This window comes from Onthophagus taurus, chromosome 3 (assembly GCF_036711975.1).
Source record: "Onthophagus taurus isolate NC chromosome 3, IU_Otau_3.0, whole genome shotgun sequence".
In the NCBI taxonomy this organism is placed as follows: domain Eukaryota; kingdom Metazoa; phylum Arthropoda; class Insecta; order Coleoptera; family Scarabaeidae; genus Onthophagus; species Onthophagus taurus.
Window position 1 is genome coordinate 29411023 of NC_091968.1, and position 17036 is coordinate 29428058.

Below are 17036 nucleotides of genomic sequence, written 5' to 3' on the forward strand. Positions count from 1 at the left end.
TGACAGTTAAGTTAGTTGACATTTAAGTTTTGCCAACTTTAAAATAAAAAAATATATTTCGAGATCACAATATGTATTTTTTAGTTTACGTGTTTCGAATAAAATACAATAATTAATCAATCGTAATAATAATAATTAATTAATTAAACTCCAAGTGCACAGGTACTAAACGTATCGTTCCTATTTTAAATTTATTATTTTTTATTATTATCATTTATACACAACGTACTTAGTTTCAATTATCATTATCAATTTAATAATTACATACCGTAGTAGTTAAGGCGTCTATCGAGCGTCGGGTTATTTACCGAGTTACTTTTACTTTGCGCGCCTCAGCGTCACGGACCTGAGCATAGTGTTAATTATTTTAAATATTTATTATCAACATCGTTCTCATAACCTTTGTGTTACTCCCCTTTTAAACGATTTCTTTTTGGAAACTGGCTGCGCTATTTACAAAGATATCAAACTACAAAAAGATTTGACAAAATTATAGAAAGAAAATTGTTTACCTAAACTTAAAACTACCTACAGTTTTCTTTTACTTATACGTATTACATTGTGCGACAATTTTTACGGTTAGTTAAGCAAAAATTATATAATATGTACATGTTCAATAAAAAACAATCTTTTGGATTTAATTTTACTGAACATAATGTATTGTTGGATTTTTCGGAGATAATGATGCTTCTTTGTAATAATTATTTACAATCATAACCTCATTTTTCTTTCCATTTTAATCAAAAAAAATTGACTATTAGAATATAAATACCTTTTTATCACACACATACTCTTTTCTTTATTTCTTAAACCTGTTTGCTTCTTTTTAATTAAATTACAGTCTTCTTAGCATTTCGGGGTTTCCCCAAAAATAAAATAATATATGAATTTTCTATAAAACTGATTCGATTTGTTTAATTTCTTTTTCCGTATCCGGACTCGAAGCGGTTTTTATAATTTCTGGTATCTTTCCGTGCCCTATCGTAATGGGCCTATCATCTTCATCTTCCTCCTCATCTTCATCGATTGGGGTTAAAACGTCCCCCACGACCGGTTGTTGTTCGTTAGGTACAAAACGCTTAAATAGAGGGGCCGCAAAACTTGTTAATGCAGAGACTCCGAATAATCCACCGGCTACGAAAAACGGTAAATCGTACGTTTTCGTCATATCATACAGAGCCCCAGCTAATGGAGAACCGACAATCGTAGCAGCCCCACGGAATAAAATTAACAGCCCGAAAGCACTCGTTAATTTTTCTAAACCAAGCAGATCTACGAGGATTATGGAGGTTAAAGAGATGTAACCAGCTAAAAAAATAAACATTAAAAGATTGTTTATAAAATAAAAAATTAACTCACAAATGGCTAATCCGAAAAAGATGGCCATAGCTACATAAGCCCCATAACTATGGCAAAATGGTGTAAGAGCGACTGCAATGGTGGAAATAACGAGACAAATGTTGTTGACGAATAAGGCGTTAACCTGAGGGAAATCGGCAAAATATCCGCAAGCTATACGACCGATTGTGTTTGTTATGCCGATTATAGAAATTAAAAAGGACGCTTGGCCACCATCAATTCCATCTTTCTTCGCAACATCAACGAGATAAACGAACGGAACGTAAAGTCCAGCCATTCCGAATAAATTCGAAATTCCAATCATCATAAAAACCGGATTCTTTAACAAAGAAACATCCATCATTTGACCTAAAGCCGCTTTTACACCTTCCGGTAAAACGAAACATGGACATAATTCAGTTTCTAAAATAAAATAAATTAATTTTGTATTAAAACATCTTTGTGATTAGTTCTTACCATCAGTTTTTTCTGGTCTAGGTTTAGCTAAACTTTGAATACTTTGCCTATAATGTTCCAAAGACTTTTGAGATTGATATTGTGGTAAATTAACAATAGAACCAGAATAAAAAATATCCTTTCTTGATAACGGACGAACCATTTGTGGTTTTTCCCTTGATAACGACAACTTTGATGAGGTGTAACCCAAACTTTCACAATCCACCTCGGAGTTATTGTTTCGACTACCCAAAAACGATCGGGTACTCTTTCTCATATCCCCGTTCGAATTCACAGCGCCCCTCGAGGAAGATTTAATCGGATTTAAACTCGGTTTAAAACGTTCACCGACGGACGCTTTCCTCGCTCGATCGAAAAAGGGAACCGAACCGTTCTTGGGCAACGCGACGTGGGTTGAAAAGGCAGGTTGCGATGCGTTTCGCGGCATTTTATTCGTGGGGTCAAATTCGCCACCTTTCGTTCCATCTTGATTTCTTAATTCACCTAGACGAGGATTTTTTATTTTCACATCAGAAGATTCACCATTTTGCTCTTGAGTTCTAGCTTCGGCTATTGTTGGCAACGTGGGGACGGTTGGTATCGGGGTTATCGGCGTTCCGGGAGCCAATTGATCCAAATTAAAACTTGAATGAACACCTGGATCTATGTTTAATGGTTGTTTTTGACGTTTTTCCATCGTTCCATCTGGTAATTGTACCATAAAATATGAACCTCCAATACTTCCTAAAAACATTAAAAAGAATTGAAGTGTTTATATAAATTATTAAATAAATGGAAAGTGTTATACATCACTTGACTACGCGATATTTTATCGTTTTTAGAGATTTTCATGCTGTCTGGTAGGAAAAGGTGTAACTCATCTTAGAAAAAATGCAGAATACCGAAAGACCTAAAATACCATTTGTTTTAAAGGATAAAGTTAAGCGCCAATCAGGTTATACGATTTCAAGTCAGATATGCATCATACGTCTAAGAACCGACTTAGATACGATACTTAGACACTTAGATACTATAATTTCGGACCAGTGTCGTTTCAATAAAAATATACAACAACCTGACGCTATATGGCAAATAAAACTAGAACTAACACAAGACCTAGAACTAGAATCATTCGGGTTTAGCCGTCTTGAGAGACGTGCGGCTAAATCCGAATGTTTCTAGTTCTCGGTCTAGTGTTAGTTCTAGTGGCAGTGGTAGATAGCGCTAGTTAGCATAAGATATTGCTATGTTGTATATTTTTAATGAACTAAAACTAGAACAAGAACTAGAAACATTCGCGTTTAGTAGTAAAAATGTTCAGTTGTCAATGTCAACTTTAATTCTATCATTATATTCGTAATCTTCATAAAATAACCTTTAAAGTGAGTCCAAACATGATGCATTTCTCTCAAAAAACCAAAAAGTTCGAACTTTTAATTATTAATTTTGACATATTTGTCAACTTCATAAAAAATCCTTTAAAATGAGTCCAAACTCGACATATTTAACTTTGACATTAATGGAGATACAATCACTTCCGGTTTGAAATGTCAACGTCAATTTTGACATATTTGTCGTCTTCATTAAAAAACCTTTAAAATGAGTCCAAAGATGACGCACTTATCTCAAAAAACAAAAAAGTTAGAATAAAAAACGTTAAACCCGAAGTTAGCAACACTGAAGATAGCAATTTAATTTTTAAATATTAATACCAACCTTAATTTTTGATTTTTTTAATTATATTTTTGTTTATGTCACAAATTTTAAGACATTTCATAAAAATTAAGAATATGTCAAAATGACATTGACATTCTTAACCGGAAGTTGACCATAACTTCATTAATATTGAAGATAAATATGTCGTGTTTGTACTCATTTTAAAGGATTTTTAATGAGGATTACAAATATGTTAAAATTGAGGTTGACACTTAAACCTGAAGTTAGTTATCACATAATAGACAAATGGACAACTATATAGTGTTCTTTCATGATGTATTCTTTATTAAAAAAAACCTTGAAAATGAGTCCAAACAAGACGCACTTATCTCAAAAAACAAAAAAATTAGAACAAAAAACATTAAACCCGAAGTTAGCAACAATAAAGATAGCAATTTAATTTTTAAATATTAATACCAACCTTAATTTTTGATTTTTTTAATTATATTTTTGTTTTTGTCGCAAATTTTAAGACATTTTATAAAAATTAAGAATATGTCAAAATGACATTGACATTCTTAACCGGAAGTTGACCATAACTTCATTAATATTGAAGATAAATATGTCGTGTTTGTACTCATTTTAAAGGATTTTTAATGAGGATTACAAATATGTTAAAATTGAGGTTGACACTTAAACCTGAAGTTAGTTATCACATCATAGACAAATGGACAACTATATAGTGTTCTTTCATGATGTATTCTTTATTAAAAAAACCTTGAAAATGAGTTCAAAAAAGACGCACTTATCTCAAAAAACAAAAAAGTTAGAACAAAAAACATTAAACCCGAAGTTAGCAACAATAAAGATAGCAATTTAATTTTTAAATATTAATACCAACCTTAATTTTTGATTTTTTTAATTATATTTTTGTTTTTGTCACAAATTTTAAGACATTTCATAAAAATTAAGAATATGTCAAAATGACATTGACATTCTTAACCGGAAGTTGACCATAACTTCATTAATATTGAAGATAAATATGTCGTGTTTGTACTCATTTTAAAGGATTTTTAATAAGGATTACAAATATGTTAAAATTGAGGTTGACACTTAAACCTGAAGTTAGTTATCACATAATAGACAAATGGACAACTATATAGTGTTCTTTCATGATGTATTCTTTATTAAAAAAAACCTTGAAAATGAGTCCAAACAAGACGCACTTATCTCAAAAAACAAAAAAATTAGAACAAAAAACATTAAACCCGAAGTTAGCAACAATAAAGATAGCAATTTAATTTTTAAATATTAATACCAACCTTAATTTTTGATTTTTTTAATTATATTTTTGTTTTTGCCACAAATTTTAAGACATTTCATAAAAATTAAGAATATGTCAAAATGACATTGACATTCTTAACCGGAAGTTGACCATAACTTCATTAATATTGAAGATAAATATGTCGTGTTTGTACTCATTTTAAAGGATTTTTAATGAGGATTACAAATATGTTAAAATTGAGGTTGACACTTAAACCTGAAGTTAGTTATCACATAATAGACAAATGGACAACTATATAGTGTTCTTTCATGATGTATTCTTTATTAAAAAAAACCTTGAAAATGAGTCCAAACAAGACGCACTTATCTCAAAAAACAAAAAAGTTAGAATAAAAAACATTAAACCCGACGTTAGCAACAATGAAGATAGCAATTTAATTTTTAAATATTAATACCAACCTTAATTTTTGATTTTTTTTTATTATATTTTTGTTTTGGTGATAAATATTAAGACATTTTATAAAAATTAAGAATATGTCAAAATGACATTGACATTCTTAACCGGAAGTTGACCATAACTTCATTAATATTGAAGATAAATATGTCGTGTTTGTACTCATTTTAAAGGATTTTTAATGAGGATTACAAATATGTTAAAATTGAGGTTGACACTTAAACCTGAAGTTAGTTATCACATAATAGACAAATGGACAACTATATAGTGTTCTTTCATGATGTATTCTTTATTAAAAAAAACCTTGAAAATGAGTCCAAACAAGACGCACTTATCTCAAAAAACAAAAAAGTTAAAATAAAAAACATTAAACCCGACGTTAGCAACAATGAAGATAGCAATTTAATTTTTAAATATTAATACCAACCTTAATTTTTGATTTTTTAAATTATATTTTTGTTTTTGTCACAAATTTTAAGACATTTTATAAAAAATAAGAATATATCAAAATGACATTGACATTTCAAACCGGAAGTTGCTTATATCTCGAGTAATATTGGAATTAAACGTATCATGTTTGGACTCATTTTAAAGGATTTTTCACAATGATTACAAATATGTCAAAATTGAGGTTGACACTTTAAACCTGAAATTAGTTATCATATAATAGACAAATGGACAACTTCATGGCGATCTTTCATGATGTATTCTTTATTAAAAAAAAGCTTGAAAATGAGTCCAAAAAAGACGCACTTATCTCAAAAAACAAAAAAGTTAGAACAAAAAACATTAAACCCGAAGTTAGCAACAATGAAGATAGCAATTTAATTTTTAAATATTAATACCAACCTTAATTTTTGATTTTTTTAATTATATTTTTGTTTTTGTCACAAATTTTAAGACATTTTATAAAAATTAAGAATATATCAAAATGACATTGACATTTCAAACCGGAAGTTGCTTATATCTCGAGTAATATTGGAATTAAACGTATCATGTTTGGACTCATTTTAAAGGATTTTTCACAACGATTACAAATATGTCAAAATTGAGGTTGACACTTTAAACCTGAAATTAGTTATCATTATAATAGACAAATGGACAACTTCATGGCGATCTTTCATGATGTATTCTTTATTTAAAAAAACCTTGAAAATGAGTTCAAACAAGACGCACTTATCTCAAAAAACGAAAAAGTTTGAACAAAAAACATTAAACCCGAAGTTAGCAACAATGAAGATAGCAATTTAATTTTTAAATATTAATACCAACCTTAATTTTTGATTTTTTTAATTATATTTTTGTTTTTGTCACAAATTTTAAGACATTTTATAAAAATTAAGAATATATCAAAATGACATTGACATTTCAAACCGGAAGTTGCTTATATCTCGAGTAATATTGGAATTAAACGTATCATGTTTGGACTCATTTAAAGGATTTTTCACAACGATTACAAATATGTCAAAATTGAGGTTGACACTTTAAACCTGAAATTAGTTATCATTATAATAGACAAATGGACAACTTCATGGCGTTCTTTCATGGTGTATTCTTTATTGAAAAAAACCTTTAAAATGAGTCCAATCAAGACGTACTTATCTCAAAAAACAAAAAAGTTAGAATAAAATATGTTAAAACCGAACTTAGCAACAATGAAGATAGCAATTTAATTTTTAAATATTAATACCAACCTTAATTTTTGATTTTTTTAATTATATTTTTGTTTTTGTCACAAATTTTAAGACATTTTATAAAAATTAAGAATATATCAAAATGACATTGACATTTCAAACCGGAAGTTGCTTATATCTCGAGTAATATTGGAATTAAAGTATCATGTTTGGACTCATTTTAAAGGATTTTTCATAACGATTACAAATATGTCAAAATTGAGGTTGACACTTTAAACCTGAAATTAGTTATCATATAATAGACAAATGGACAACTTCATGGCGATCTTTCATGATGTATTCTTTATTAAAAAAAAGCTTGAAAATGAGTCCAAAAAAGACGCACTTATCTCAAAAAACAAAAAAGTTAGAACAAAAAACATTAAACCCGAAGTTAGCAACAATGAAGATAGCAATTTAATTTTTAAATATTAATACCAACCTTAATTTTTGATTTTTTTAATTATATTTTTGTTTTTGTCACAAATTTTAAGACATTTTATAAAAATGAAGAATATATCAAAATGACATTGACATTTCAAACCGGAAGTGGCTTATATCTCGAGTAATATTGGAATTAAACGTATCATGTTTGGACTCATTTTAAAGGATTTTTCACAACGATTACAAATATGTCAAAATTGAGGTTGAAACTTTAAACCTAAAATCAGTTATCATTATAATAGACAAATGGACAACTTCATGGCGATCTTTCATGATGTATTCTTTACATCACATTACGTGTTTTTGGGGTAATTTCACATTGATTTAAAAAAAAATCGTCGATTTTTAAGCCACATCTTTTGTTAAAAAAAAAGCGTTCTTAAATTTTAACCTGTAAACTTGTAACACTTCGTCCTTAATTTCATTTTACAACTTTTTAAACTTTAATTTTGTAAATTAGTAACTAATAATCTGATTTCGACTTTGATATTTGATCTTCTTTAACAAAAGAAAAAGAAATATTAAGAAACTTGTTTGTAAAATGTATAGGATGAGGGACGTTAATCTATTTGTAGAGGGTCTGAAGATGGCCAAGGGCCGAAACTAGTTAGACTTAAATTCTATATAGAATAGAAACCAGTCGAAAAGTACAAAATCAAACTCTAGATAATTTTCTTCAAAAACTTTTACACGAAACATCATTTTGACTCTAGTATTTGTGATTAATCTTACAGAAACGCCTGTATAATCGTAAAACGACTGACTAAGCGGATTTTGTGCTTGTGATGGCTGAATAGTTTGAGCCTGTCTATTGTGAGAAGTCATATTTTTAGAGAGATGAAAACGAAAATCCCGTTTTTCTCAACATTGTTCATTTGTCGCTTAGTCAAGTGATGCGTAACGCGGTCCAAATTAATAAAATAAAATTAATCAAAATCACATTTGAGGTTAGTTTGAAATATCACGTGAAATGTCATCGCGAATCGGTGACATCTATTATTCAAAAGCGAAACTATTTATAACATTTACCTCTTTCCATAGCAATACGTCTTTCTTCAGCCATTCTTTGTAATAACGGTTTAACCCTAGGTTCCTTGGGATATTCTAAGGGACGCATTAAAGCGCCAAATATGGCACAATTTAGAATAATCCCAGCAAGGATTAAATTAGCTCCTTTCCAATCGTAAACTTGAAGTAAAGCGGTCGCGAGTGGTGCAAAAGCAAACGTTCCGACCCCAGATCCACAGACGGCGATTCCGGTTGCGAGAGATCGTTTCGTTTCAAAATAATATCCGACGCAAACCACCGCCGGAAGATAAATCAAACCGAATCCTAATCCGCCCATAAAACCATAAGTTAACATTAAAACGTTAACCGTCGGACTGAAAATGGAAAGGACGAATGCGGATGTTGAAATCAAACTTCCGGCGATGCAAACAGCTCGACAGCCGTACTTGTTGGTGAGGGCGCTAACAACGGGTCCAGCGCTAAGATACATTCCTGATAGTAAAGATCCAACCCAAGCGGTTTTTCCTGCGGGTTCGCCATAATAATTGATGAATTCATTGATGAAAACGCCGAACGTGTATGCGATCCCATCAACTATCATGTTGCACATAAAAGAAGCGGCGACGATAACCCACCCGTAGCCACCATCCGGTGGCGGTGGAAGATCGTGATAATCGCAATACTCTTCATCTTCCTCTTGTTCTTGTTCGGCCGTTAAACGAGCCGCTTCTTCGCATGCTATTTCACTTTCAGTCTAAAACAAAAAGAAACGTTAAGATTTAAAAAAAATAACTATACATGTGGATTAAATTGTATTAGATAATTAAATGAAATATTGCATTTATAAGTGGTTATTGTTCATTTTTTCTAAACTATAGATTGACACACTTAATCGTTGTTTACCATCGTTGAGTTGATATCGAACAAAGGATATAATAGCGATTCATAGTTGTGAAGTAATTCCACTCAACCCAAATTATTAATTTAATTTATAATAGGAATTATGTAATCTACTTATAAATAATAATTTAAAACCTCAAAAGAATTAAAATCAATAAAAAACGTTTGTGGTAACAAGAAATTAACTTGATAAAGATTAAATTTGTTATTTATAAACCAAAAAGCGTGGATTAAATTTGCATTAATTTTAATTAATAATAATAATAAGGCGAGTTAAATCATAATAAAAAATGCGCTGAGTTAGGTTGGGATAGTTTTACTTACGGTTTTTTTCTCAGTCATTATTTTCACAAAAATCTATACTAAAATAAAAAAAACAAGATGTTCGATTCTCTAACTAATCTACAAAATGCTTCGACAATTACGCGTGCGACGATTTTATAGTACACAATTTATCTATCACTTGTAATCTTTTTAAGCATACAAAAGCCACTTCTCGAGTCTATTTCTTATTTGAACAAAACTTTTCTTTAAGAGAGAGTAATAAGAACAACTACTACTTGGAAATTATGTATGGAACTGTGTTTTTTCGTTATTGTTACACTAATATTTTTCTTTGATTGGGAACGATTAGCACGAGTATGAATGTTTCTCGAGGCAATTAAATAACTGTTTAAACCCTGTTAAAACTGTTAGAGACTGATTATTTTGTTTGGTTAAGTTACAACCAAGTTTTGTTACTTTTGTTATTGCTTATGTGTTATGTACAATGGACTTAAGTTATTTTAATACAATATAAAGGAAAATTTATTTAACTTAACAACAGATTATATTTAATTTCAAACATTTTAAATTTATTTCAAGAAAATTTTATAAATAATTTTTACCGATATAAATCAACTTTAAATTGACGTTTTAAGAAAGTTAGGTTATATTTTCGATACGTCACTAATTAATTTATGGGGAATACTTAGGGATCACTTTAAAGAAATAGCTTGGAGTTCCAACACTGCATTTTAATGGTTTTTCGGTTAATTTAACTTTTCATTTGTAATATTTAATAATTTTAAATGTTTGAAAAATGTATTAAATTTTAACGCTAGATGGGGTGAGTTTGTCACAAAAAAAAAGTTAGGTTATTACATTCTCCGTCGCCGAGTTAATCTAATTACAATTTCTAGTAAGATTCATGGATTTAGAAACGCATGATGTAGTGAGAACTTTTCAACAAAAAAACATATAATTCAATAATTAATTCTTACCGATATAAATTGACGTTTTACAAAAGTTAGGTTATGTTTTCGATTAATTTATGGGGAACACTTCCTAGAACTTAGAGGCACTTTCAAGAAACAGCTTGTGGTTTCAAAAATGGTTTTCTCGGATAATTTAACTTTTCTTTTCGTAAAATTTAATAAATTTAGGAAGAAATGTTATCACAGGTTTTAAATGTCAAAAATACTAAGATTAATATGGGTGATTAACGCTAGATGGGGTGACTTTGTCACAAAAAAAAGTTAGGTTACGTTTTCGATTAAAACATTACGTTCACCGTCGCGGAGTTAATTTGATTACAATTTCTAGTAAGATTCGTACATTTTTATACCTTTATTTCTTATTCTAGTGTACGAAATACATAATTTAGTGAAAGATTTTTGACAATTCAAAGTTAAATGACATCTTTGTAATCTTACCTTGTCAAAAGAAAAGTGATTAAAATGGTTGCTATGGTAACCGCGACGTAAATTTGTTGTAAAAACGAAAATAATTAAAAATATTACTTATTTTTACGTCTTCCTTCATCATCAACATTATATAAACACAAAACTCCTTAATAACCATCGTTTCATTACCATTTCAAAATAGAATCATTTCATTTTATTTTTTTTAATTATTTTTTATTTAAATTCACAAATTACATTGTAATTTATAGCCCGCGTCTTTACATATTCGCATTATGAGTAAAAAGTAAAAACCAAACAGTTCAATTTAATTTTTTTGTGGTTAAAAAGTTAACAAGAGTCGTTGCTATGGTGATGAAGTCGTCTTGAATCTCAAAATGTCATTAAAAATGTCAATTAAATGTCAAATCAAGAATTAATTTTGTTAAAAATTGTTCATTTTAGCCAATATCAAATAATTTTTTACTTACAGATGATTTTGTTTCCATTAATCGAAACTATTTAACATAAAAAAAGATCTAGATGAATAAGATTCGAGGAACGCCAACAATCTAAACGAAATTTACAGATTTTTTCTCTTTATCTTTACGATTGATATCAAAAATTGTCTAAAACATGAATTATAGGTGTAGGTATTTAGAGAGATTAAAGCTTTTTCGATCAGATTGATATTAAGTGTTGTAATAAAAATTTTAAGTTAAAAAAATCGCCATTATTTATGTACTTTAACGTTACAGATGTGAGGAATCGGCTTCCTTATTTCCTATGGAATTCGATTGAGGAATCAACGATCAATGTTTAAAGGTTAAATATTTCAACACAACACGAACAATTGTTAATATGCTGAGTGTTATGATTAAGAATGAATAAACACAAAAATTTTAAGATAAGTATCATTGAAAAAATTAAATAATAAATACTTCATACGTGTTAAAAATTATTGGATTTAACACGTTTCATAAAAATTAACACTTACTCCCGTTTACAAAAACAATTCGTCTTTTCCGTTTAATTGTTCCTTTTGCGTAAATGGCAAATAAACGTAATAGAATCTTTCTAATTCGAATGACAAATTAAATTAACGAAGAGAAGTTATTTTTAAACGCGTGTATTGAAAGTGTCGCAAAGTTTTTATTATTATTTTAGCAAATCGTTTTTATTATCACATAGTTATCGGTTATTATTATGGGAGTAACTTTTTCTGGTTTTTAGTTACTTGATTTTAACAAAATCATTTTTTCCATTTTATTTAATCGATGCTTAATGCGTCTTCCTCGATTATGTTGTCTCTCTTTTTACATTTCCTATTTGGATCATTGCCAAGTATACAAAGGTAGTTCAATGTCAATGCTTAAGTTCATATTTTATTTTTGAAAATTACTCGGAATATTAAATGTAATAAATAACGTTAATCTTAACATACAATTGACCTTTTGATCGCTTTTTCGATATATGAAAGGAATAAACAACATAATAATACATTACGAAGGATTAAAACTTAAAAACTAAGCTTAAAGATTTAATTCTTTGGAGAGAGCAATCGAATTCATCAATCATAATTGTTATAAAGCATTAAAAAAACATTTTTTAAATATCTAAAACCTTGAAATTAATTTTGAAACGAGAATTTTCGAATGCGTTTTAATGTTCTTAATGTACTGAAAGAGAAGATTCGCTCACTCGTTCAAAATTATCATGTATCGTTGGGTTTTGTACGCGATGAATTGTTGCAACCTCATTTACAAGAAACACTTAAAAGACTTCCATCAAACAAGAAAATTTGTAAAAATAAATTCGCAACAAAAAACGCGTTTTAGTTCTAAAAATAATCACACTTGAACGGTTTCCAACGATTTTATTTTGCAACAAATGCACAAATGCAAGCGAGTTTTTTCCGAAAAAAAAAAAAAAATTATGAAAATAGATGTAGATGAATATGCTCAGGATGTTTTTATCCACTTAAAAGTTAGCGTCCAACAAATTGATCACTTAACCAGTCCAGTTTGTTTCAGTTTGAACTTATTCCGGCCAAATAAGAGTTTTTTTATCACAAGAAAATGAGATGTTTTAAAAGAATTATAATATAAATGGAATTTGATAAGAATTAAAAAAAAATGTTATCACAAAGATTATTCATGTTTAAACTATGAGTTTTAAAACATTTTTACTACATTCAAGTTAAATCGAAATTAATTAATATGCAATAAAAATAATAATGCACAAAAAAAATTCGCTACTAAACACTAGATGGCGTTTAACCATAAAAATAATTTACTCATACGTCAAAAAACGAAACGTCAATTTGACAGTTATTGAAATTTAATCTGCTTGAATTAATGATTTAAGCTGAAAGAAAACTTTGTTGAGTGATTTAAATGATTTAAGAAATGAAAAGGAAAACGTTATGTGTAATCTTAAAACAGTTTAAAAGGAAGGCAAAAATGAGTGATATAATGCTAATATATCTATAATGCAATAGCTTCAATGTTTGATTTAAAATAATTTTATACTCTCTTTAACAGGTACTCGTAGAAAAAGTTATTGAAAGGGCATTTTCTCTATTAATAATCACATAAAGAGCAAATTAATCATTTGGAAAATAAGAATGGAGGCTATAAGAAGATATTTTGTTTCAATTCAATACTTGAAGAACGCTATATGGGCTATTTATATCCTTTATTGTTCTACGGATCAAAACCCACAGCACGAAAAATATCCTGACTCATGGTGGGTATGAGTCCATTATCAAGTGATGTTCAATCAGCGTATGACAAACTTAGCAAGGATGTACTCTAGGACGATGTTTGGTGGCTTTCATTATAATAATGAGAAGTTACAGGAGAAGAGTATGAAACAGGGAGAGTAAAACAAGAACAAGACCTTCCACAATATGTTATTACAAATTAACACCAATGAAGACCTTTGACATGGTGTAGCCAGACGATTAATGCTGATATCTACATTTGTCCAACTAGAAAATCTGTTTGGAAGAAAGGGAAATGCAAATATCTATAGGGAAAACCAAGATTATGCATATAACTAAAGGGGAAAAGAATAAAAACATAAATGAAAAGATAAGTGGGGAGAAATTGGAAATTGTGGATAAATTTGAATACTTGGGCACCATTATTACTGAGAATGGAACAAATACAAAATTAAGAATTTATAAAACTGTATGGCCGATAAGAGATAAACACAAATCAAAAATAACAGCAGCTGAAATGAAATTTTTAGGAAAGATTGTGGGGAAAACAGGAATGAACCGAATTACAAACAAAATTATAAGAGACGATTAGAAAATAAACAGCTGAACTGGTATGGACACCTAGTCAGAATGCCAGAAGAGAGAATCCCACAAGAGTAATGGAAATGAAAATAGTTGGAAAACGAAGGAAAGGCATGCCTAGGATAAAATGGGAGGATAGAATGGAGGAGATAGTCCGCAAGAGAGGAGGAAGTGAAGAATATGGTAAGGAACAGACGCAGTTTTAGAAGATGGATACAGGATCGCAATAACACCCCAACGCTGTGATGGCATCTGGGGGAAATGATAAAAAAGATGAGTTTACACCTATTAAATTGTAAAAATACTCTAAAAATATTTCCTGTTATTTCAAAAGCTCCGAAAAAGTAAGAATTGACAATGACAGCCCAACATTTTCTTTTTGATATTTCAAAAAAATTTAGCGCGTTGTCATGGTTACCATATTTTTTGATTTGTAATGAATTAAAACCATTTTTTAATTTTTCATAAAATTTTGCTTAAGTTTTCATAAAAAAATAACCACTTAAATAATTACAGACAACTAGGAAAATACCACTTAAAACATATTTATTTCATAGAAATAAAAATGAGATTTAAGTAAATTTTGTGACATTTTATTTGACAGTTAATATGTCAAAAAGTTGTTGTTGAAAGGGAACAAAGGGAACCAAAAACGAATCTCTTTATTGGTCTTTTATAAATAATACGTCTATTTATATTCGTATAACGAGCACATTAACATCGAATCCCAACAAAGAATGTGAAAAATTACTTTTTAAGAAGATTTGAGGTGATTCGAAAAATTTTAATTAATCAATTCTTTGAAATAACGATAATATTTTTATGTGTTGTTACTAATTAATACAGTTGGTGTTGTTGTTTGCGAATTTATTCGAATTTACTGAGTTAGTCACACATACGCATGCATTTCCTATTCGATTAGATTTCTCCTTCAACAATAACATTTTTTCTCCTTCCCGTCTCACTCTATCTTTTAAATAACTGCATTTTTTTAAATTTCTTTAATTCAACTTTTCAATACGTATTTTGGCTCATTTTTTGGCTTTGGTTGTGGGTGCAGTTACAAACTCGACCGACCCAAAACGAACAATAAAAAAAGATTCGTTGGAACGTGCGCTAGTTTTTGGCACGTTGAGCCAAAATACATATACACCGACACTTTATTTTTAGAAAAAATCGCATTTCTCCTTGTTATCTAAATCTAATGATTAATCAAAAATCATTTTTGTTATAGAACGTACCCTATTAATCCGATTTCGTTGTCTAGAAGCCCTTGACATAGTACATAAACTCGTACTGATTTTAAATTTACCGCCTTGGAAACAAAAAAAAACGATCAACAAAGTAGGCACGTGTTTTTTAGTTTGTTTTTGTATTAGTACACTATTTAGAGTCTAAAACACATTTTTTTGTATGTAAAAAAAGAATGAACGTCGTCGTTATGGAAACACACGGCTAACTCGATGCTGTGCGCGTAAAAAACGTTCACTCAACCGCGACTACCAACTTCAGATCAACGCGAGAAACACTTCGTTCGGAATATAAACGTTTAGCGATGACGTCATCACAACTTCAATCGTCACTAAATAATAATAAAACGATCTAATGAAAAACGTGCCGTTAATTTAATTAAACTTCTAAAATAAATAGAAAATAATAAATTAAAAAAAAAAAATAAAGAAATCGTTTAAACGAAATTATTAAGCGATCAGCTGATTGTAAACACAAATGTTTTTCTTTACATCCATAGATTTGTTAATATATATTAACAAATAAATGAATTAACAAAGTTAAATATCCCCAAAAAAATCACTAAATTAACTAAATTAATACTTAAACAATCCCCACTTAAATTAATTTAATAAAATTTATCAAAAATTAAAATTTTTAATTAATTAATAAATTTAATTAAATTAAATAAATCACTAAGATGAAACTCTCTTACACCATCTTAAATTAACAAATAAAACTCTTTTCTCACCAAATTCTGTGAGGTTCTTCTTGATAGATCCTCATCGGTATCCTCGTCGTTATCGTCTCTGCTGGTTCCGGCCCCCATTACCCCAAAGGGGGCTCATCTACCGCCGGAAAACCGCGCGAAAAACCGACGACCGGCTTCCGCACCAAGCAACACCCGTCCACCAAACAACCCGCAGTTGCGTTACTGTTTAGTGACTTTTATTTTTTTTAAGTTTATCGTTAATTTCTAAATATTTAAACGAAAGGTTATTTTTAAATTATAAATTAATCAATTTTTTTTGAACATTAACAATCAAATTAATCAAAAAATAATATGTTCTAAATAAATTTACATTTTAATCGGCTAATACTAAATTAAATCAATAAAAGGTTATTACCAACCGTTATCTCGCGATAACACAAAGTAACTAATTTATTGTCTGTTTTAGGCAGTTTAATCCGAATATCAGATTTTTATCAAAGCATTTTAGGTAAAAATGGGTTCGCAAATACCTAAAGCAACTTTACTTCGCTTCCCAACAATATTTGGGGGAATTCTTGTCTTAGCAGGAGTTGGATTAATTTACCGGTAATTTAAGGTTATGTATCTACTTAAGATTTATTAAGGTCATTGTTACAATTAGAGAGAAATTTTTGGGGAATATCGAAGAACAACGGTTACAATTGTATAAGGAATGCCCTGAAAGCCGAGAAGCGTACGAAAAATACAGAAGAGAACATGGAAGATGATACCTAAGTTATTGTACTTGTTTTTTTCAGTAAATAAGTGTATGGATTTGTTATATATTAAAAATATACTCTTTAATGTAGCGTTGATTACATTTAGTCGTTTTATTTAGACCTTATTTTAATAATTAATTAAAATTTTGAAGCGC

General features: G+C 29.3%; 1 protein-coding gene and 1 long non-coding RNA gene across 3 annotated transcripts; one reads left to right on the forward strand and one right to left on the reverse strand.

Moving 5' to 3' along the window:
- Positions 1 to 56: 56 nt before the first annotated feature.
- Positions 57 to 16330, reverse strand: LOC111416064 (monocarboxylate transporter 14). The gene is made up of 5 exons (XM_023048005.2): positions 16163 to 16330; positions 8335 to 9067; positions 1816 to 2538; positions 1360 to 1761; positions 57 to 1308 (listed from the first exon to the last, which is right to left on the reverse strand). The coding sequence occupies exons 1-5, from the start codon at positions 16238 to 16240 to the stop codon at positions 893 to 895; spliced, it is 2352 nt and encodes a 783-aa protein (XP_022903773.1). The 5' UTR covers positions 16241 to 16330; the 3' UTR covers positions 57 to 892.
- On the forward strand, positions 14890 to 16982 carry LOC111416070 (uncharacterized). Of its 2 annotated transcripts, XR_002706476.2 has the most exons (3): positions 14890 to 14950; positions 16590 to 16729; positions 16785 to 16982. It is a non-coding gene; the product is annotated as an uncharacterized lncRNA (long non-coding RNA). The 2 variants fall into 2 exon arrangements; XR_002706475.2 differs by lacking the exon at positions 14890 to 14950 and having other exon boundaries at positions 16332 to 16729.
- Positions 16983 to 17036: the final 54 nt, after the last annotated feature.

What these genes read in the sequence shown, in the direction of transcription:
- LOC111416064 (XM_023048005.2), bottom strand. Translation starts at nt 16,240, where the DNA reads ATGGGGGCCGGAACCAGCAGAGACGATAACGACGAGGATACCGATGAG. An exon ending in GAAGAACCTCACAGAATTTG is followed by an intron (nt 9,068 to 16,162) that starts GTGAGAAAAGAG and finishes TTTTTGTTTTAG; the next exon opens with ACTGAAAGTGAAATAGCATG. An exon ending in TAGACCAGAAAAAACTGATG is followed by an intron (nt 1,762 to 1,815) that starts GTAAGAACTAAT and finishes ATTTTATTTTAG; the next exon opens with AAACTGAATTATGTCCATGT.